At 51.2% G+C, this 20,538-nt stretch overlaps 2 protein-coding genes across 5 annotated transcripts in view; one reads left to right on the plus strand and one right to left on the minus strand.

Annotated features, from left to right (window-relative positions):
* Positions 1 to 19,897, plus strand: part of arfgef1 (ADP-ribosylation factor guanine nucleotide-exchange factor 1 (brefeldin A-inhibited)) — a 46,339-nt gene extending 26,442 nt beyond the window's left edge. For 3 of the 4 annotated variants that reach the window (XM_067251852.1, XM_067251854.1, XM_067251855.1), the window contains 26 exons: positions 4,317 to 4,518; positions 4,669 to 4,780; positions 5,624 to 5,829; positions 6,041 to 6,125; positions 6,320 to 6,485; positions 7,288 to 7,439; positions 8,134 to 8,262; positions 8,758 to 8,916; positions 9,288 to 9,432; positions 9,695 to 9,785; positions 9,876 to 9,916; positions 10,084 to 10,253; positions 10,458 to 10,609; positions 11,560 to 11,732; positions 12,219 to 12,379; positions 12,637 to 12,767; positions 12,919 to 13,048; positions 13,239 to 13,374; positions 13,549 to 13,687; positions 14,429 to 14,498; positions 14,593 to 14,752; positions 14,867 to 15,006; positions 15,206 to 15,377; positions 16,159 to 16,297; positions 18,236 to 18,353; positions 18,467 to 19,897. In XM_067251852.1, the coding sequence (XP_067107953.1) occupies positions 4,317 to 4,518; positions 4,669 to 4,780; positions 5,624 to 5,829; positions 6,041 to 6,125; positions 6,320 to 6,485; positions 7,288 to 7,439; positions 8,134 to 8,262; positions 8,758 to 8,916; positions 9,288 to 9,432; positions 9,695 to 9,785; positions 9,876 to 9,916; positions 10,084 to 10,253; positions 10,458 to 10,609; positions 11,560 to 11,732; positions 12,219 to 12,379; positions 12,637 to 12,767; positions 12,919 to 13,048; positions 13,239 to 13,374; positions 13,549 to 13,687; positions 14,429 to 14,498; positions 14,593 to 14,752; positions 14,867 to 15,006; positions 15,206 to 15,377; positions 16,159 to 16,297; positions 18,236 to 18,353; positions 18,467 to 18,724 (3,737 nt within the window). In that variant the 3' untranslated portion in view covers positions 18,725 to 19,897. The remainder of the gene's footprint in view (positions 1 to 4,316; positions 4,519 to 4,668; positions 4,781 to 5,623; positions 5,830 to 6,040; positions 6,126 to 6,319; positions 6,486 to 7,287; positions 7,440 to 8,133; positions 8,263 to 8,757; positions 8,917 to 9,287; positions 9,433 to 9,694; positions 9,786 to 9,875; positions 9,917 to 10,083; positions 10,254 to 10,457; positions 10,610 to 11,559; positions 11,733 to 12,218; positions 12,380 to 12,636; positions 12,768 to 12,918; positions 13,049 to 13,238; positions 13,375 to 13,548; positions 13,688 to 14,428; positions 14,499 to 14,592; positions 14,753 to 14,866; positions 15,007 to 15,205; positions 15,378 to 16,158; positions 16,298 to 18,235; positions 18,354 to 18,466) is intronic. The other variant, XM_067251853.1, reaches the window with a different exon arrangement.
* On the minus strand, positions 537 to 1,838 carry LOC136957912 (uncharacterized). The gene has a single exon (XM_067252129.1). The coding sequence runs from the start codon at positions 1,768 to 1,770 to the stop codon at positions 1,246 to 1,248; it is 525 nt and encodes a 174-aa protein (XP_067108230.1). The 5' UTR covers positions 1,771 to 1,838; the 3' UTR covers positions 537 to 1,245.
* Positions 19,898 to 20,538: the final 641 nt, after the last annotated feature.

The raw sequence follows: 20,538 nt of genomic DNA on the forward strand, positions 1-20,538 counted from the left end.
GTTTTTTATCCGATTCAATCTGAGTGTGAGTTAAGACAGCAATAACCAATTTGCTATTGATGGTAGCTAGTTCAACCTGTTCTGGTTATTATGTCTCCAAGTTCTAGACCTGGCCCTTTTTTTTTTTTTTTTGAGGCAATAAGAAGTCAGTTTTTTTGTTTATTTTTTATTTAACAAAATCGCTTTAACAGGCACCATGAAGCCAGAATTGACAAAAAAAATACATCTTCAATGTTGATGATACAAAGAACAGAAAGTACAAAATCGTTCCCATGTGGAATTATCATATTGGGCAGAGTAGTAACATTTGTAGTTGATCTTTTCTACAGTTCAGTCCATCATAACAGCACATTTAAAATGTAAGTTGAGCAGAGCAAAAAACACAAGTGAGAACCAAAAGGAACAAAGAGATACCTTAGGCTAGCTGTAGCATGGTGAATATTACTTCCATTTAGAAGCCAACCTCTTGAGGCGTGTGGGGTCACCAGACTGAAAGGAATTCACTTTGTGGGAAACACACAATACAGGACCCTCAGTTACGTAAATAACTTTTTATTAGAGTCTGAGGAGGCTTTGCTGCCTAGCAACACTTAAGGAATGTATAATACATCTATAAAATCCCAAAAGTACATGCCCGCCCGCCAGCTTTAAGTGGAATCTTTTGCTCTGGTTTAAAACGTGGCAGGAGGTAGGTCACGGATTTGGTCATGAAAAATTAAAAAGAGGAACTGAAATGGTAAACAGGTCCCAATGGACGCCCCCAGGTAAGGGAACAGGCCAGGGGAGATGTCGGTACTAGGTGAAAAAAGGGCGAAGGAACGTCGAAACAGCGCCTGCGAGTAGGAATGGGTTACTTTTCACCGAAGCTAGCATTTGACGGGACCAACAAGACATTGCTTTTATCATGTAACCAAAACGAAAGGCTGAATGAGCATATTGTCTCACCACAAATCGAACTAGATCTTTCTGTTTTTAACTTTTAAACATGGTTTGTAAAGGAATGGCCGAAACTAACTTCAAAAGGTGCTCGAGTTACAGGAACACAGAATAGGGCTACAGAAGAAAAAAAATCAGGTCAATAACACAACATGGACATTTGAGGAGCGCATCTGTTTTTAAATACAGCCAGCCAAGGGGATGATCTTGAAACAGGGAGGATTTATACTCGTGTGAAACATAGCTAGCATAGCTAGCATAGCCGCCTCTGTAGGAGCCCCCCGACCGGTCGCCATAGCCACATGGCCCCTAATTATTGTCCCTGTAGCCACCGCCGCCGGAGGAATACCCGCCACCACCACCACTCCTGTAGCCTCCACCACCGCCGCCATAGCCTCGATCTCCACCGCCGCCGCCATAGCCCCGATCGCCTCCATCATAGCTCCTGCCGCTGTATCCCCGATCTCCACCACCGCCATATCCGCCACCGCCGCCATATCCTCCGCCGCCGCCATATCCACCACCGCCGCGGGATCCTCCTCTGTAGCCACCGCCGCCTCCACCTCCTCCTGAACGGCCGCCACCCTTTCCTGCTTCATCCACGCGGATCGTCCTGCCATCCACGGTTTTTCCGTTCATGTCTTCCAACGCCTCCTTTGCGTCATCGGCGTTGTCGTACTTGACGAAGCCGAATCCACGAGACCTTCCTGTCTCTTTGTCTCTGATCACATCAACTTTATCTATGTTTCCATACTTGGAGAAAGCCGCCGCCAAAGAGTCTTCGGTTGTGTCGAAGCTCAGGCCACCGACGAAAAGTTTTCCTTCGTCGGACATCTTTCTTTGTCTTTAGCTGGCGGAAACGAAAGCTGCTGGTGCTCAAGGAATGCACGTCGAAAGGAAAGACTGGGTGGCGCGCTTTCAATTTATTGACCTTTTCACCATGACGTCACGACAATAATACACGTTCTTCCGGGTTGCAAAAGCCAATGGCACCACTAGTGGAAGGGAGTACCATCGTCGGCCGTAGCCTGACACAAACAGAATAATTGTTATATCTACCATCTTATACTGATCGACACTTCGTCTTCTTTGGTCGCTCCAATAAATGTTGCCATTAAAGCGAAGAGTTTGGCTCCCGTGGTGTTGTTAAACATGCGCGAATTAAATGAATCATATAGTGTGTGTTAACTTTACTGTGCACTGACTTTGGCGGTAGAAAGATGACAATGATCTGAATGGGAGAATTGTGTTCAGAGAGTTAGCCGAACCCTCCCAGGGCTATCAGCCTGTGGCTTCACTTCATCAATGGAGTTAACTGGGGTTAGATGGGAGGGTAGCATCCTTCAGCACCGACAGCACAGGTTTGGGAGATCGAAGGTTAGCATTCAATCATAGAGGCCAAAGTCCGGGGACACAGAGCTGGCATTCATCAGCGTTTTCTAGCACAGACCCTGAGAGAACAGGCTATCAGTCAGCAGCCCAGAGGCTAACGCAGACAGGCTAATTCGACTGGAGTAGGCTAATACAGCACAGATCCGGTGCTGGTCATTGATGGAGCACACGGCCGTGAACGACAGAGCTCTAGTCAGTGTGACCCAAGGCCGTACTGTAGCCATGGAGTCAACATTGGGGGGGACGAATTACATTTTTAATGATAATTTCGGACAGCGTGCGTGGTTGCCTGTCGTAGCGTAGCACATTTTTATTTTTATATCAATACATTGGGGGGACATTTTGACCAGATTTGAATATTGGGAGGGATGTGTGTCACCCCCAATATGTATTATGATTACGGCCTTGGTGTGACCCGCCATGGCGCCTGCGGACTGCAGTGAGCTGATGGGAAGGGGGGACTATTTTACCATGGGGAACTGGGATTTTCTGAGGGTTTGAGATGTATGCGCTGAAACAATCCTGGGGCTAGCCTGAGGCTAACTTCTGTCTCTCCAGAAGGCTAGGATGCTAAGTCCCAGACAGCCACCAGAATCAACACTTCCCCCTGCCAAAGCATTACAACCAGATTTGTTATGAATTTTTTCTCATCTCATAATTTGTTCATTCAACAGTGAAAGGTCTAATGGTGTTCTTCTCTTTGTATTTACCTATGTGTATGTAATTTTACAAAATGTAAATGTGTTTGAAATGATGCCTCAAATCATTAGAGTAGAGTAGGGCTCTCTTTGCTCCCCTCTCGCTTCAGTGGCTTATCAAACATTTTGTGCTTTATTTTTCTGGGATGACTTCAAAGGGAGAGCAGGTAATAGTAGAAAGTTGTCTGGTGTTTGGTAGACCGGTTCGTGTAGAAACTGTAGCAGTCATTTTGGGGGCTTAGTTCAGAGGGGTGCTTAATGTGGCTGTGAGCCACATTAAGAAGTCCTGTGTGCATTAGAATCCCTAGCTGCCTGTCCTCTATTAGCATTAGCAACCTTAAGAAACCATAAACTCTAGTCTCGTCAGATCTACAAAAGCAGACTGTGGCTTTGATGTATTATTTATACAGTTGTTGTAATCCGTGCAGTCATTTTAAGTTGGTTATATGTTGTGAGAATAGTCTACATAATAGATCATGAGAGAGAATGTAATTTCCTCTCATAAAGATTAGTACTTTGTGACACCATGAGTTCTCCTTCTCCCTGCTCCTCCCCCTCCCTCCCCCTCTCTCCTCGGTGGACACGGGGCATGGAAGCGTTCTGCCAGCTCACATTACCGTGATGCTGCCCTGAATGTTTCACAGAGTTTCCGATGGGGGGTAATAAGATCACCCAGCTAGAGCACAATGTCTGTTAGAGTCCAGGCTGTCCTGCCCTGCCCTGCCCTGTCCTGCCCTGTCCTGCCCTAGCCGACCCGTTCCAGGCCGGTGAAAACAGTAGCTCCCTCACCCTGCCTCGACCCTGCCCGCTACTCCCTGCACTCTCACCCCTGCCTGGCTTCTCCTACTCACATCCTGCCAGCAGCTTTATTACATAACTGACCTTTTTAATGACCTTTCAACCTCTTAACACAGCTTGTGTGTGCCTGTGAGTGCGTGTGTCGATGGGCTCACTGTAGCAGACAACAAGCAATGTAACACCTATACAAAAGCCTTAAGGTCACCCTGTCTCTGTCGGTGGAGTACAGTAGGTTCCTCCTCCACTATTACAGCTCCATCTCACCACAGACTAGATTAAGATCTTCCACGCCTGGGCTACAACCAAGCGAGAGAGTAAAACATTATTAGAAAAGATTTCGGAAATGGAAAAAGTGGTTTCAATGGAAAAGTTCTGGCTCTTTCTCTGGGGAAATACCAGAAGTTTCTCTCATTTTCCTCCCGATATTCTCTCTTCCTCCTCTTCTTCCTCCCCCCCCCCCCCCCTCCTCCTCCTCTTCCTCCGCCCCCGCAGGTCAGGAGAAGCCCTCGGAGCAGGAGACGATGGAGACCAAGGCTCCGGAGAGCATCAACCGCTACGACAGCATCAACTCTCTGGACTCCACCTCCTCGTCCGGCATCGGCAGCTACAGCACGCAGATGTCTGGCACGGACAACCCAGAGCAGTTCGAGGTCCTCAAGCAGCAGAAGGAGATCATCGAGCAGGGCATCGACCTGTGAGTAAACACACACACACGCAACCTGCTCATAAACGCTCGCTCTCCAATTCTAGTTGAGGTGGTTTATCCACGAATAATGGCCTGCGACCATTCATCGAATTTGTTTGTATCGTAGCTCTTAACCCCTTAACTCTGGTTAACCCGCAGGTTCAACAAGAAACCAAAGAGGGGCATCCAGTATCTGCAAGAGCAAGGCATGCTGGGAACTACCCCGGAGGACCTTGCTCAGTTCCTGCATCAGGAGGAGAGGCTTGACTCGGTAAAGAGCAGCTCTGGTTGTATACACACACTCACACATACTCATACCGTCTCACATACACTATCTCTCTCTCTCTCTCTCTCTCTCTCTCTCTCTCTCTCTCTCTCTCTCTCTCTCTCTCTCTCTCTCTCTCTCTCTCTCTCTCTCTGGATGAGGATGAGCAGGGCTGTAAATAAGTAAAAACACACACTAAGTCTGCAGCTCCTGCCTCTGCCCTGCACACAGCTGAAGGGCTCAGACACATCCCATAGACACGGCCCAGGACTGAGCCATTACAACCCTGCCTCCCTCTTCCCCTCCATTCATCCCATCCCTTCCCTTCCTCTAATCCCTTCCTCCCTCCCATGTCTCCATTCCTCCCGCCCATCCTCCCACTCCCAGGCAATTTGGACTCCTTTACACGGCAGAAATGTTTATCCTAACGACTCGAGTGCTCTCGGCTGATTGGCCAGCCCCGAGGGCACCTCCGTATGCAGTGATGAAGTGCGTTAATGAGCGTTTACTAACGTGTGTGCAGTGCAACAAGGGCCCTTCAACAGCTGCTTCAGCCCTCTGACTGCACCGAGCAGGGGGATCAGCATGGATTTAACACATCAGCACTCCGCTTTGCTGTACACCACAGACATTAATGGTTTCCCCATCGCCGCCTCTCTGAAAGGAGAGAGGCGCATCAAGACAACGTGGGCTAATTGTCCGTCATCGAGTAGCACTTGGAGTGGATGAGAGGACTAAAGTCAGACCAGCGCTTGCTTTTCCCGTTCATATTCCTTAATTTCTCTCTCCTTTTTCTTTCTCCATCTTTTTCTCCTTGTCGTCTTCTGTTGTCCTCACTCCCTCTCCCAGACTCAGGTAGGGGAGTTCCTAGGGGACAACGACAGGTTCAACAAGGAGGTGATGTATGCCTACGTGGATCAGATGGACTTCCAGGGGAAGGACTTTGTGTCGGCTCTGCGGATCTTCCTGGAGGGCTTCCGTCTGCCCGGGGAGGCCCAGAAGATCGACAGGCTCATGGAGAAGTTTGCCGCCAGATACCTGGAGTGCAACCAGGGGTGAGTGTGAGACGGCTGAGACGCATCTGTTCTCTATGCAAATGATGGAACCTGAAGGTAGACATAAGGACAAGCATGGAATAAGTGTTTGCTGTAATGTGAACAACATCTGGATCTGAGTCTCTTCATTTGTGTTTACGGACTTTTCTGTCTCTACCCCCCCCCCTCCCTCTCCTCCTCTTTCTCTCTTTCTCTCTCGCTCGTCCCTCAGACAAACCCTGTTTGCGAGTGCAGACACTGCCTACGTCCTTGCCTACTCCATCATCATGCTGACAACAGACCTTCACAGTCCGCAGGTACAGTACCCCCGCAGTCTGGGGCACAGGTACAGTACCCCCGCAGTCTGGGGCACAGGTACAGTACCCCCGCAGTCTGGGGCACAGGAAACCAAACGCCCAAATCACCTCTAAAACTAAGGACTAGACCTAAGTCGTGTCAGTCATTCCGTTTTTGACTGACCCATGCCTCCGTCCTCCCTCCCTTTCCAAAGGTGAAGAACAAGATGACTAAAGAGCAGTACATCAAGATGAACAGAGGGATCAACGACAGCAAAGACCTGCCGGAGGAGTACCTGTCGGCCATCTACGACGAGATCGCCGGCAAGAAGATCGCCATGAAGGAGACGAAGGAACTCACCCTCAAATCCAACAAGCAGAGTGAGTCTACCCCCCCCCCCCCCCCACCAATCCCCCCACCCCTCCCCCCACCCTTCCATCAGACACGATAAGAATGTCATTACAGTCTGAAATTGAGCGTGTCAAATGATAATTCTGCACACAGTCGACAGAATTAAAGGGCCATTTGTAGAAGCAATAGATCTGTGGCAAGTTACCTGCTCCAGATGTAATCCAGCAGTCTTCATCTGGTGTCTGTGTGCAGGCTATTGAATTTACATCAGACTCAAAGACTTAAAAAGATTTGGATTTGGATTAGATTGCTTAGCGGGTCGTTAAGTATGAAAGTTTGGGATCTTTGTTGAATAAGAAAAGTTGTACTCAGAAGACATATCATGTCACGTGCTGTATTAAAGATAACGTCTCAGATATGGTTGCAGAAGAAATTAGAGATAGAGGATCTCTTGTCCCAGGGTTAGGTGTGCTTGTGTGAAGGTTGTGCTGGCGTTGTCAGGTGTGGTTGTGTGAAGGTTGTGTGAAGGTTGTGCTGGTGTTGTCAGGTGTGATTGTGTGAAGGTTGTGTGAAGGTTGTGCTGGCGTTGTCAGGTGTGGTTGTGTGAAGGTTGTGTGAAGGTTGTGCTGGTGTTGTCAGGTGTGATTGTGTGAAGGTTGTGTGAAGGTTGTGCTGGCGTTGTCAGGTGTGGTTGTGTGAAGGTTGTGTGAAGGTTGTGCTGCACTTACTGCTATTGCACTTCTGGTTAGACCTAAACTACATTTCGTTGCCTTGTACCTGTACTTGTGTAATGACAATAAAGTTGAATCTAATCTAATCTGGTGTTGACAGGTGTGGCCAGTGAGAAGCAGAGGCGGCTGCTCTACAACGTGGAGATGGAGCAGATGGCCAAGACAGCCAAGGCTCTGATGGAGGCGGTGAGCCACGTCCAGGCCCCCTTCACCTCCGCCACACACCTGGAGCACGTCAGACCCATGTTCAAGGTAACACACACAAACACTCTCACACACACTCTCACTCACAAACACTCTCACTCACACACACACTCTCACACACACACTCTCACACACACGCCTGGAGCACATCAGACCCGTGTTCAAGGTAACACACTCTCACACGCACACTGTCACTCACACACACACTCTCACACACACACTCTCACACACACACCTAGAGCACTTCAGACTCATGTTCAAGGTAACACACACACACACACCTGGAGCACTTCAGACTCATGTTCAAGGTAACACACTCTCACACACACACTCTCACTCACACACACACTCTCACACACACACTCTCACACACACACCTAGAGCACTTCAGACTCATGTTCAAGGTAACACACACACACACACCTGGAGCACTTCAGACTCATGTTCAAGGTAACACACTCTCACACACACACTCTCACTCACACACACACTCTCACACACACACTCTCACACACACACCTGGAGCACTTCAGACTCATGTTCAAGTTAACACACACACACACACCTGGAGCACTTCAGACTCATGTTCAAGGTAACACACAGTAAACACACACCTGGAGCACTTCAGACTCATGTTCAAGGTAACACACAGTAAACATACACAGCATTTTCAGACCTATTTAGAAAGCTAGTTGGAATGCTCCAGCGTGTATGAAGCCTGTGTCATGTGGTCACATCACAGCTGGCGTGGACACCCTTCCTGGCAGCCTTCAGCGTGGGCCTGCAGGACTGTGACGACCCCGAGGTGGCCTTCCTGTGTCTGGAGGGCATCCGCTTCGCCATCAGGATCGCCTGCATCTTCACCATCCAGGTAGCCCCGCACGCCCTCTGCACCCCGTAGGACTGCAGACGTCACAAGTACTAAAGGGTTTCACACAGTAGTAGGGTGTGTGTGTGTGTTGTGATGAAACGAAATGTAAACAGTGTACAACAATGTAGGGGAGTCAGGTGGCTGAACGGTTAGGGAATCAGGCTAGTAATCAGAAGGTTGCCAGTTCGGTTCCCGGCTGTGCAAAAATGACGTTGTGTCCTTGGGCAAGTTCACCCTACTTGCCTCGGGGGGAATGTCCCTGTACTTGCTGTAAGTCGCTCTGGATAAGAGCGTCTGCTAAATGACTAAATGTAAATGTAAACATGAATGCAAATCATTAAGATTCTCTCGGTTTCTCACTCTGATTCTCGCACCCTCTTTTCTCTCTCTCTCTCTCTCTCTCTCTCTCTCTCTCTCTCTCTCTCTCTCTCTCTCTCTCTCTCTCTCCCTCTCCCTCACACTCTCTCTCTCTGTCTCTCTCTCTCTCCCTGGCAGCTGGAGCGAGATGCGTACGTCCAGGCCCTGGCCAGGTTCACCCTGCTCACCGCCAGCTCGGGCATCACGGAGATGAAGCAGAAGAACATCGACACCATCAAGACCCTGATCACCGTGGCCCACACGGACGGCAACTACCTGGGCACCTCCTGGCACGAGGTCAGCCGCGCCGGCCACGCCTCCCGTGGACCAGCTCTCTCTTTCTGACTCTTCATAACTCTCTCTCGTCTCCCTCCTCTTTGACTCTCTCTCGCTCTGTCTGTATCTTAAGTATCTCAATCGCTCTTACTCTGTCACAGTCTCCCTATCTCTGTCTCGATCTCACTTCCTCTCTAGCTCCCTCCCTCGCTATCACCTCCTCTATCTCTTCTTTCCGCTCTCAATCCATTTCCCTCCCGCTCTCCACCCCCCCCCCCCCTCCATCCCTCGCCTGTTCCCTCTCTACTCTGTCTGTAATGTCCATGTGCTCTCTGGCGTGTCAGCTGTGAGCAGCAGTGTGTGTGTGTGTGTGTGTGTGTGTGTGAGAGCAGATCATGAAGTGCATCAGTCAGCTGGAGCTGGCCCAGCTGATTGGGACTGGGGTGAAGGCTCGCTACATCTCAGGGACCGTCAGGGGGAAGGAGGGCTTCATCACCAGCACCAAGGAGCACAACAATGACGAGTACCTGGGCCTTGGTCGGTACCCCCCGCCCAACCGCTCAGCGCTACAGAGATGTAGCGCTGGCTTGATAGAAATCTGTTTGAATATGGGATACTTTGTTCATATTTTATATCCGTAATTCACTTGTAGAGAGTCTGCTTGTTTGGTTGTTTGCTTGATGCCTGCTGTTGTTGTGGGGGTGTTCTGTGCTGTTACGGTGGGTCGTTTTTCTGGAGTTTATGTGGGGGTTTGGACCCTGCCCCCATGACCCCTGACTCTTGACCTCTGTGTCCGCAGTAGGAGGGACAGTGGATCGTAAACAGATAGCCAGCATCCAGGAGTCCATAGGGGAAACCAGTTCCCAGAGTGTTGTCGTGGCTGTGGACAGGTACACATCCCTAGCACTTCCTGTGTCGTGGACACCTCACTGCCCTCAAAGGAAGCTGTGGTGACTCACCTTCTCTTCTGTTTAATGCAGGATATTCACAGGTTCCACAAGACTGGATGGTAATGCTATCGGTGAGTGTACCAGTTTGGAGTATTTGGAGAACAGTAGTTTTACAGTATATACTGCTGTATATGCAAATGATCTTGAAGTCTTACTGTAGTGCATCTCCAGAATCTGCCTACTCTGACCAATCAGTGACTCCCTTCTGTCCTCCCCCCCCCCCCCCCCCCCCCCCCAGTGGACTTTGTGCGCTGGCTGTGTGCCGTGTCCATGGACGAGCTGGCCTCCCCTACCCACCCACGCATGTTCAGCCTGCAGAAGATCGTGGAGATCTCCTACTACAACATGGGCCGCATCCGCCTGCAGTGGTCCAGGATCTGGGAGGTCATCGGAGACCACTTCAACAAGGTGGGCGCAGGGTCCCTGGGAAGGGAGTTTCCTACTCATTTAATAGCAATTGTACACATTATTGAATGGATTTGAAAGTAATTGGGGAAATGGTTTACAGAGTCTACGGAGATGTACTGTGGAAAGGGAAGACGTTTTGAGATAAGAGCTAAACCTGTGTGTGTGTGTGTGTGTGTGCGTGTGTGTGTGTGTGTGGGTGTCCAGGTCGGCTGTAATCCTAACGAGGATGTGGCTATCTTTGCCGTGGATTCTCTCCGGCAGCTGTCCATGAAGTTCCTGGAGAAGGGGGAGCTCGCCAACTTCAGATTCCAGAAGGATTTTCTGAGGCCTTTTGAACACATCATGAAAAAGAACAGGTAAAATGTGTGTGTGTGTGCGGGTGTGTCTACAGGCATGTGTGTGTGTGTGTGTGTCCACACAGCCACAGTAGACGAGGGGCTTGTCTGCGTTCCAGCAGTCAGTCACAAGACCAGCATTGTGCCACTGAGTGCACCATTTTCCAGGGCTGTCTCTCCCTTCACTGCACCCAGCAGATTCCCTGAGTCACCGTGCCGTCACACACCTCCCTAACCAGGCAGCCAGACTACCAGCCGGGCAGTCAGAAAGTCAGCCAGCCAGCTTGGCATATAGTCTCTCAGTCAGATAGACAGTCAGCCAACCAGCCAAGCATTCAGTAACTCAATCAGCCAGCCAGCCAGCTAGCCAGCCATTTATCTGAGGCAGAGTGAACCAGCAGCACAGATAGTGTCCCCGGCGACGTGCAGAATAACCCATTTCCATCACTTTAGATTGCTTCACGTTGAACCAGTGACTTTACGTAATAGGCACTCTCGTTGTTTCTGTATGAATTGAGCTCTGGGTCCTCTGAAGAGCACTGAGTGGAGCCATTCTGTGAGTGGTGACAGAGTTCCCCACACATGACATCTCCATCTCTCCCCCTCTGACTTGGACACGGCAGGGTGACATTGTAGAACACAGGGAATCAGAGGAAAAGTTAACACCATGTGTTCATGTAAATGACGGTCTCCCGGGTCGAATTCCACCCTCTGGTTTAATAATGTAAGTGTTGCGAACGAGGGGAGACTGCAGGCAGCCGCGTCGACCCGAAGAAGCCTGTTGTGCTGAGCCTTCATTAGATTCAGTCAGCCTGTGTGTGTGTTTGTGTTGCGTTTTCCATTCGTCACATGCAGCTTAAAACTAGGCCATCTCTTCACCATGACAGTTGCAGGGAAAAGGAAAAGCAGCCTTGTCAGAGCACCGTATTGAAATAGGAGAGAATGCCTGAAGACTTGTGGTCCTCTCCCAGGTCTCCCACCATCAGGGACATGGTGGTGAGGTGTATCGCCCAGATGGTCAACTCCCAGGCAGGGAACATCCGCTCCGGATGGAAGAACATCTTCTCAGTGTTCCACCTGGCTGCCTCCGACCACGACGAGAGCATCGTGGAGCTGGCCTTCCACACCACCGGCCACATCGTCAGTGAGTCGGACACACCGCACACACACCACACACACACACACACACACACACACTCTACGATCCAGAGACTTACCTCCCAAGGACTTGCCTTTATTTGTCCTCTTCTGTCCTTCTCCTGCTCTTCCCTGCTCTTCCTTGCTCTTCCCTGCTCCCCCCTGCTCTTCCCTGCCCCCCCTGCTCTTCCTTGCTCCCCCTGCTCTTCCCTGCTCTTCCCTGCTCTTCCCTGCTCTTCCCTGCTCCCCCCCTGCTCTTCCTTGCTCCCCCCCTGCCCTTCCCTGCTCCCCCCTGCTCTTCCTTGCTCCCCCCCTGCCCTTCCCTGCTCCCCCCTGCTCTTCCCTGCTCCCCCCTGCTATTCCCTGCTCCCCCCTGCTCTTCCCTGCTCCCCCCCTGCTCCCCCCTGCTCTTCCCTGCTCCCCCCCTGCTCTTCCCTGCTCTTCCCTGCCCCCCCCCCCCCCCTGCTCTTCCCTGCTCCCGTCTTCCTCCCAGCGAATGTATTTGAGAAACACTTCCCGGCCACCATCGACTCGTTCCAGGATGCCGTCAAGTGTCTGTCGGAATTCGCCTGCAACGCCTCTTTCCCCGACACCAGCATGGAGGCCATCCGCCTCATCCGCCACTGCGCCAAATACGTGTCGGACAGACCGCAGGTCAGTACGGCGAGGGGAGAGGGGAGGAGGGCGAACCTGTGTGGTTGTGGCGGTGTGCGTTAAGTGCTCGCGTCTGGGCCTTTTCTTCCGAGGCAGCTGGGCCAGGTTGCTAGGGAAACCCACAGCAGCTTAGACCGTACACGCTTCAGTGAGCGTGTGTTTGCTTGGGCAAGAATGCTTCCTGCGTGCGTGTGTGTGTGTGGGGGTTAATCTCTCCCTGCAGTCAGTAGTGAATGTGACTGTTGATTTCCTGGCAGGCCTTCAAAGACTACACCAGCGATGACATGAATGTAGCGCCCGAGGACCGGGTGTGGGTGCGAGGATGGTTCCCCATCCTGTTTGAGCTCTCCTGCATCATCAACAGGTGCAAGCTGGACGTCAGGACCAGGTGAGATGAGACCCACGAGTCATTGTTATTGTTTGAAGAAAACGGATTGGAACTTTAATACCTTGGATCTGATCCAAGGTGACTAAAGGGTTATAAGACAGTAAAAGCGTGTGTCTCTGTGTGTGTGTGTGTGTGTGTGCTCTCCACCCAGGGGACTGACGGTGATGTTTGAGGTGATGAAGACCTACGGACACACCTTTGAGAAGCACTGGTGGCAGGATCTGTTCCGGATCGTCTTCAGGATCTTTGACAACATGAAGCTGCCTGAGCAACAAACTGAGGCCAGTCCCAACTTCCCCCCCTTCTCCCCCACCCCCCCTTCTCCCCTTCTCCCCCACCCCCCCTTCCCCCCTTCTCCCACTCCCCCGCCAATTAATGAGCTAATTCCTTACAACGTTAGTGTACTTGTAATTGTACTCTGATGTTCATTGAGGGCGTTATAACGTTGCCTGTGTTGCTGTGGTCCTGTAGAAAGCAGAGTGGATGACCACCACCTGCAATCACGCACTTTACGCCATCAGTGACGTCTTCACACAGTACTTTGAGTCTCTCAACGATGTCTTACTGGATGACATCCTGGCACAACTCTACTGGTGTGTCCAGCAAGGTGAGGAGGGGGCATTATCATACACACACCACACACACACACCTTGACTTGCATCGTGTCTAGCAACAACCCTCCCTCTCTTCCCTCGCTGGTCTCTTCCCCTCCTTTACTTCCCCTCCTCCTCTCTTCCTCTTCTTCATCCTCTCATCCACCCCCTTCTCTGTCCACCCGTAGACAACGAACAGTTGGCCCGCTCAGGCACCAACTGTCTGGAGAACGTGGTCATCCTCAACGGGGAGAAGTTCAGTCTGGAGACCTGGGACAAGACCTGCAACTGCATGCTGGACATCTTCCAGACCACCATCCCCCACGCGTAAGCTGCTGCTGCCTGAAGCTCTCCTGCTGGCGGACTGTTAGTCCCTCTGGTGGACTGTGTGTGTGTGTGTTAGCCTGCGTCTGGTGGACTGTGTGTGTGTTAGCCTGCGTCTGGTGGGCTGTGTGTGTGTGTGTTAGCCTGCGTCTGGTGGGCTGTGTGTGTGTTAGCCTGCATCTGGTGGACTGTGTGTGTGTATTACCCTGCGTCTGGTGGACTGTGTGTGTGTATTAGCCTGCGTCTGGTGGACTGTGTGTGTGTGTGTTAGCCTGCGTCTGGTGGGCTGTGTGTGTGTTAGCCTGCATCTGGTGGACTGTGTGTGTGTATTACCCTGCGTCTGGTGGACTGTGTGTGTGTATTAGCCTGCGTCTGGTGGACTGTGTGTGTGTTAGCCTGCGTCTGGTGGACTGTGTGTGTGTGTGTTAGCCTGCGTCTGGTGGACTGTGTGTGTGTTAGCCTGCGTCTGGTGGGCTGTGTGTGTGTGTGTTAGCCTGCGTCTGGTGGGCTGTGTGTGTGTTAGCCTGCGTCTGGTGGACTGTGTGTGTGTATTACCCTGCGTCTGGTGGACTGTGTGTGTGTATTAGCCTGCGTCTGGTGGACTGTGTGTGTGTATTAGCCTGCGTCTGGTGGGCTGTGTGTGTGTGTATTAGCCTGCGTCTGGTGGACTGTGAGTGTGTTAGCCTGCGTCTGGTGGACTGTGAGTGTGTGTATTAGCAAGTCTGTATTGTCTTCCTCTTCCAGGCTGCTGACATGGAGACCTGCAGGAACAGAGGGAGACCTTGTGACATCACAGAACATATCAGACAAACAGGTATGTCACGGAGAGAGTCCCTGTCACTGAGAGTGTCCCAGCGGTCCAGCTGTCTCATGCAGACAGAGGAACCTTTTACTCTTCTCCTCCTCAGGACACCGTTTCCCAGAAGTCAGTTGACATCCAGACACGCTCAGAGGACCAGCATTCTATCAACAGCGTCGAGAGGGTTGCCGTGGACAACCGGCGGCAGAGTCAGTACAACGCGGCCTCGGGGGGGTTTGAAGACGGCCCCAGAAATAGGACCCCGACGAGTCAGTCTCTCTCTCTGTCTCTCTCTCTCTCTCTCTCTCTCTTACTCTATGGTTTACTGTAGCGCTACCACAGATGTTTTTCAATCTGACGTACGTTGTGTGTGTGTTCCACAGAGGTCCAGGAACAGAAGCTGTTTTCCGCGCTGCTCATCAAGTGTGTGGTGCAGCTGGAGCTGATCCAGACCATAGACGACATCATCTTCTTCCCCGCCGCCAGCCGGAAGGAGGACGCAGAGAACCTGGCCGCGGCTCAGGTACTCGTGTTCCTTCCCCTGCCGCTGGGCCTCTCCAGAACACCTCTCCACACCCGCATCACTTCCTTCCTCAACTCTCCCAAAAGAAACACTGGAGGTTCTACTTTATGATTGTGGACTTGGCGAGCGTCACACACCTGGTGTTGTCTGGGTCTGTGTTGCGACGGGCTCCTTGTCACCAGCGTCTTGTGTCCTCCAGAGAGAGGTGGAGGAGCCGGCGGAGCTGCCTGCTGAGGGCCAGGACCAGGGCATGTACCGCTACCTGACCTCAGAGCAGCTGTTCAAGCTGCTGGACTGCCTGCTGGAAGCTCACCGCTTCGCCAAGGCCTTCAACTCCAACAACGAGCAGAGGACCATGCTGTGGAAGGCAGGTGGGTGGCCGAGGAGAGGTACTGGGCTGGGGGGAGGAGCTGAGCCGAGGAGAGGTACTGGGCTGGGGGGAGGAGCTAGGCCGAGGAGAGGTACTGGGCTGGGGGGAGGAGCTGGGCCGGGGGGAGGAGCTGGGCTGGGGGGAGGAGCTGGGCTGGGGGGAGGAGCTGGGCCGAGGAGAGGTACTGGGCTGGGGGGAGGAGCTGGGCTGGGGGGAGGAGCTGGGCCGAGGAGAGGTACTGGGCTGGGGGGAGGAGCTAGGCCGAGGAGAGGTACTGGGCTGGGGGGAGGAGCTGAGCCGAGGAGAGGTACTGGGCTGGGGGGAGGAGCTAGGCCGAGGAGAGGTACTGGGCTGGGGGGAGGAGCTGGGCCGGGGGGAGGAGCTGGGCTGGGGGGAGGAGCTGGGCTGGGGGGAGGAGCTGGGCCGAGGAGAGGTACTGGGCTGGGGGGAGGAGCTGGGCTGGGGGGAGGAGCTGGGCCGAGGAGAGGTACTGGGCTGGGGGGAGGAGCTGGGCTGGGCTGGGGGGAGAAGCTGGGCTGGGCTGGGGGGAGGAGCTGGGCTGGGCTGGGGGGAGGAGCTGGGCTTTGGGGAGGAGGAGCTGGGCTGGAACAGAACTGTGGTGTGTGTGTGTACATGTGTGTGTACATGTTTCCTGTGGCTCACTATTTCCTTGTTTGTGTGTGTGTGCCTGTGGTGCGTGCGTGCGTGCCTGTGGTGTGTGCGTGTGTGCCTGTGGTGTGTGTGTGCGTGCGTGTGGTGCGTGTGTGCGTGCGTGTCTCCAGGCTTCAAAGGGAAGTCCAAGCCCAACCTGCTGAAACAGGAAACGAGCAGCCTGGCGTGCAGCCTGCGCGTCCTGTTCCGCATGTACAGCGACCCCGGCAGACAGGCCGCAGCAGACGAGGTGCAGAGACGGCTGCTCCAGTAAGAAGCGTCACCTGTCAACGCACTTCATCACTCTCTTTTCAATTCATAGCAACACACAGTACTGTAAAGTCACCGTACTGGGAAGATTTCTTTCGACCGTACAAACTACTTCAGAAGGAGTGTGGGCATGTATAGAAAGTGCTAATCGTATATTATCACATACAGCTATCACGGTGTTTCAGACTGTAGCTACAACATTGCAGTGTCCATATCTCTTATTATCACATGGTGCCTAACAGCTGCTAATAAGCCCTTTTCTACGACTTTATAGAGATAATCGATGCCTAGGTCTGAAGTATATTTTCACCTGATAACACCATTGCAACAAAGAAAGCAGTGTGGACTACCTTAATGATCCTTTTCAGATAGTGTGTCCTGGTGTCAGTCTGCTCCTTTAACTCTCACTAATGAGGCTTACAGCATTTCAAAGCATCTCTAATCAGTGTGTGCTTACAGCCTAAAGCCATTCCTCTCTCCACCTGGTTAGTGACACTCAAAAGGGCCGCATCGCCACAGAATATGAGAACGTTCCGCCAGTTTACAAATAAGCAATAATTAATTGCTGCTTTCTTGCAGCCTTATGCAAACACGAAGACTATCTGGAAAAAAAACGTTCTCCACTCTTAAGTAGGAACCTTGGGGTATTTATAGAAACCGTCTGACTGCTTTGGTAAACAACCTTGATTATTTCCACGAGAGGGGGCCACGGCACCTTAAACACCCGCTAATGATGAAGAGCTGCCGGGGGAGAAGGGGAGTCATCGATCTCCTTGGTGCACCCCCCTCCCCCCCCCCCCCCCCCCACTGCCTACCCAGCAGCCCAGGGAATAGGGGAGTCCCACTCCCACACGCACATCAAAACCCACCCCCAGGGAGGGCAAACCGGGAGGTGCTGCCCCTGACAGGGAGAGGAGGGGGGGGGGGGGTGTCGATGGGAGCCTCCTCTGGGAAGGGGCCCGCTCATCTCTGACAGACGTCTGCGTGAGTCAGATGGATGCAGCGTGGCGTCGCCGCTGTATTGATCCAGGATGGCAGGATGTTGGGGTTTGTGTCTGATTCGACAGTCGTCAGGAGCGACTTGTCTGTGAGCGGCTCCACAATAGGCCTCTCCATGATCTGTTTAGAACTTGCGTTCTGTGCGTAGAAGACAGGATGGAAGAGAGAAGTGGAAAGAGTCGAGCACAGCCGTGTTCTAACAGAGGCACCTGCCTCATCCTAACAACCTGGCAGTACCTCGGTTTTTAGAACGGTACATTCCTTACAAACAACGCGGAGAGGAAAGCCTTGAAACCCTTTCTAGCTTTTGGCAGGCTGGCACTAACAAGTTTCACTACCGCAGTGAACTTGGATAGCAGACGTTATTCAGACAATTCAAACGATGTGTCAACACTGTTCATACGAAAACATTTGCCTCCCTGCCCTTCTAAACATACAGCTGTCGCATTAGACACCCTCAGCTTTCTACTGCAACACACAGACACAAACACACAAGGAGTTTTCAAACACAAACAATCTGTCAATGTTTAGTAGGAGAAGAGTGCAACTGACTTGCGGGCTTGATTAGAGTGGTGTACTTAGTGGTAAGCAGATTGGAGGGGGGATTAGGTCATGGAGAGAGAAGTGCATGGGAGCGATGGAAGAAAGGAGGAGGGAGGGCTGAAGGGATGGCAGATGGTGGTCAGAAAGGGTTCAGGGTCAGGGCCGTAGGTCACATGGCAGTAGCAGAGGTCACGGGAGTTCACACAGTACTGCAGAGGACATGACACAGCAAGTCAGCTAATTAAGCCTGGCCATCACTGGTTTTAGGTGCTAAGAAGTGAATATATTTACACTTTTGATTTATGTGGAGAGTGACAAGGACACAACCATTTCTCACACACACGGACTCTCTCTTTTCCTCTGTGTCTCTCTCTCCCCCGTCACATCTCCTCCCAGCGTGTGCAGCGAGGCAGTGGCGTACTTCCTCACGCTGACGTCAGAGAGCCACCGAGAGGCCTGGACCAACCTGCTGCTCCTCTTCCTCACCAAGGTGATGAAGATCAGCGACGACAGGGTAAGGAATCGCCCCCGCAGGCCTCTCTTGACTCATATAACATCACTGTTCAGATGTCCACACAGGCTCCACGTGGTCGCAGACTGTAACCGATCACCTCCCTGCCTCCCCAGTTCAAGGCCCACGCGTCCAGGTACTACCCTCTGCTGTGTGAGATCATGCAGTTTGACCTGATCCCGGAGCTCCGGGCCGTGCTCAGGAAGTTCTACCTGCGCATCGGCGTCGTGTTCCAGATCGCCCGGCTGCCCGAGCCAGACCCCGTCCCCGAGCCCAGCCCTGACCCCGAGCCTCAGCCTGGGCCCTGCCCCCAGACCGCAGGGCAGCTGGAGCTGGACTCAGAGGTAGGGGAGGAGGCTGGAGAGTGTGCCTAGGAACGGTGCACCGAGCTGGGGTGACGCAGAGCTGCAGGGGGGGGGGGGGGGGGCTGGACATTTGGATGTCTGGAGATGCCCTCTGTTTTCCTGCTAACCCCGTAATGCAGACCTAGCAACCCCTGAACGACCTGCTGACGACAAGAGAACAACCTAGGGCTTTCCACTGTGGACCTGATTGATCAAGTGACAGGAAGGGTCTCTCAGTTCTTCATCTCTAGAAGAACAGTAATGCCTTGTACAGGAACGTTCAACACTTGGTACTATCGCAGAGGAACAGGATCATTCTGTTAACATATCTGATTCACTGATAGGGGCAAAAATTATGCTTCTTGACATTACTGTATCCTTAAAAGCTATCTTTACTGTAAGAATGAAAGTTTTCAACGACATGCAAATGACAAAAAATTCAGTAATATGAATGAAATGTAACATGGTACTCAATGATAATCATTTTTCCGTGCACCGCTAATGGCTAACTGGCTAATTAGTAACAATAGCCTCTTGGATGAAACTAGTTTGACAGATCAGGCGCTTTGTAATATAATCTGAAAACACTAGATTTCATTTATTGTGGGGGGGTTTTCTCTCTGGATTTGCTGCACTTGATCTCTTTATTGATTGCACTGGAGATTTAATTTTTTGTTTGTGATAATTTATTTGATTGTACCATTTCTCCTGCAGACAGTCCTATGATACTTGCAACTGAGCAACAGAGCGGAAACTGAAGGATTAAATTATTCCATTTTATATGTTCTTAGTCTTTTTTAACTGATGGTTAATGACTGGGCTCAGAAACTGGAAGAGAAATAAGCACCTTGATGCAAGCTGCTGCTCCTGGGCACAAGTCTGTTTCCATGTTTGAAGTTAGTTTTCATCCTGTGTACAAAATTGAATAAATTAGTAATATATCAAACTTTTCTTGGGATTGGTGGAAGGCTGGATGTATAGAGTAAACGACTGCTGTTAGCTGTGCTTCTGGGAGATGGCGTACGGATCTGACACATTCCTGCTCACAGATGTAGAAAAGCAAATGTATATGGTACTGCAATGTAAAGTTTTCTATGTGTATGTTCCATGTAAAAATTATCTGTACAACTTTATATGTACAATACTGGTCATCACTCAGCATTCTAATCAGGTTATTATAGGTCAATAAAGTTTTGGAACTTGGTTTATTTTAGTGCCGATTGATTATTTCTCTTATCTTTGAAATTCTGAGTGATGAGATGAAAGGCTGGTGGCTGGATTAGAATGACAGGTGACACCAGCAGAAAGAGTGGGAAGGAAACAGACTTATCAAACTCTTCAACAACAAACATCTCAAATCTGTTTTGTAAATTATAAAATAATTTTATTATAGTTTTTAAAATATATATATCATTATTGCACATTTTTCTTGGGACTACATATCTTAATATTAGGCTAACATTCCGCAAATCTTAAGTACATATTCACTCTGAAATGCAACACCCTTGTATACATTGAGAGACCAGATTATTTGGTTAGCTTTTCTGCCTCTATCCTGCTCAGTCTGTTGGGCTGCTAGTTCACAGACGGGCTTCTGCCCAGAGCGGTGTGGTTATTTGTCTCTGTCGTACCCTGAGCCCAGCACACACTGACTGATGCGGCCTGTTCCTGCTCACCCTGCTTCAGCCCAGCTGCTGGGTGAACCTCGTCTCTCTGATCTCAGCTCTGGTACAGATTACATTTCACACACAAACAAACACACACAAACACACACACACACAACTACAGAAAAATGCTACAAATGGAGTAAAACTGCTCAATCTCAAGGACGTGTATTCCTCTAT

The sequence above is a fragment of the Osmerus mordax genome, chromosome 15 (genome assembly GCF_038355195.1).
Source record: "Osmerus mordax isolate fOsmMor3 chromosome 15, fOsmMor3.pri, whole genome shotgun sequence".
Lineage (NCBI taxonomy): Eukaryota > Metazoa > Chordata > Actinopteri > Osmeriformes > Osmeridae > Osmerus > Osmerus mordax.

Excerpts from the sequence above, each read along its gene's own strand:
- LOC136957912 (XM_067252129.1), bottom strand. The coding sequence starts at position 1,770 with ATGTCCGACGAAGGAAAACTTTTCGTCGGTGGCCTGAGCTTCGACACA.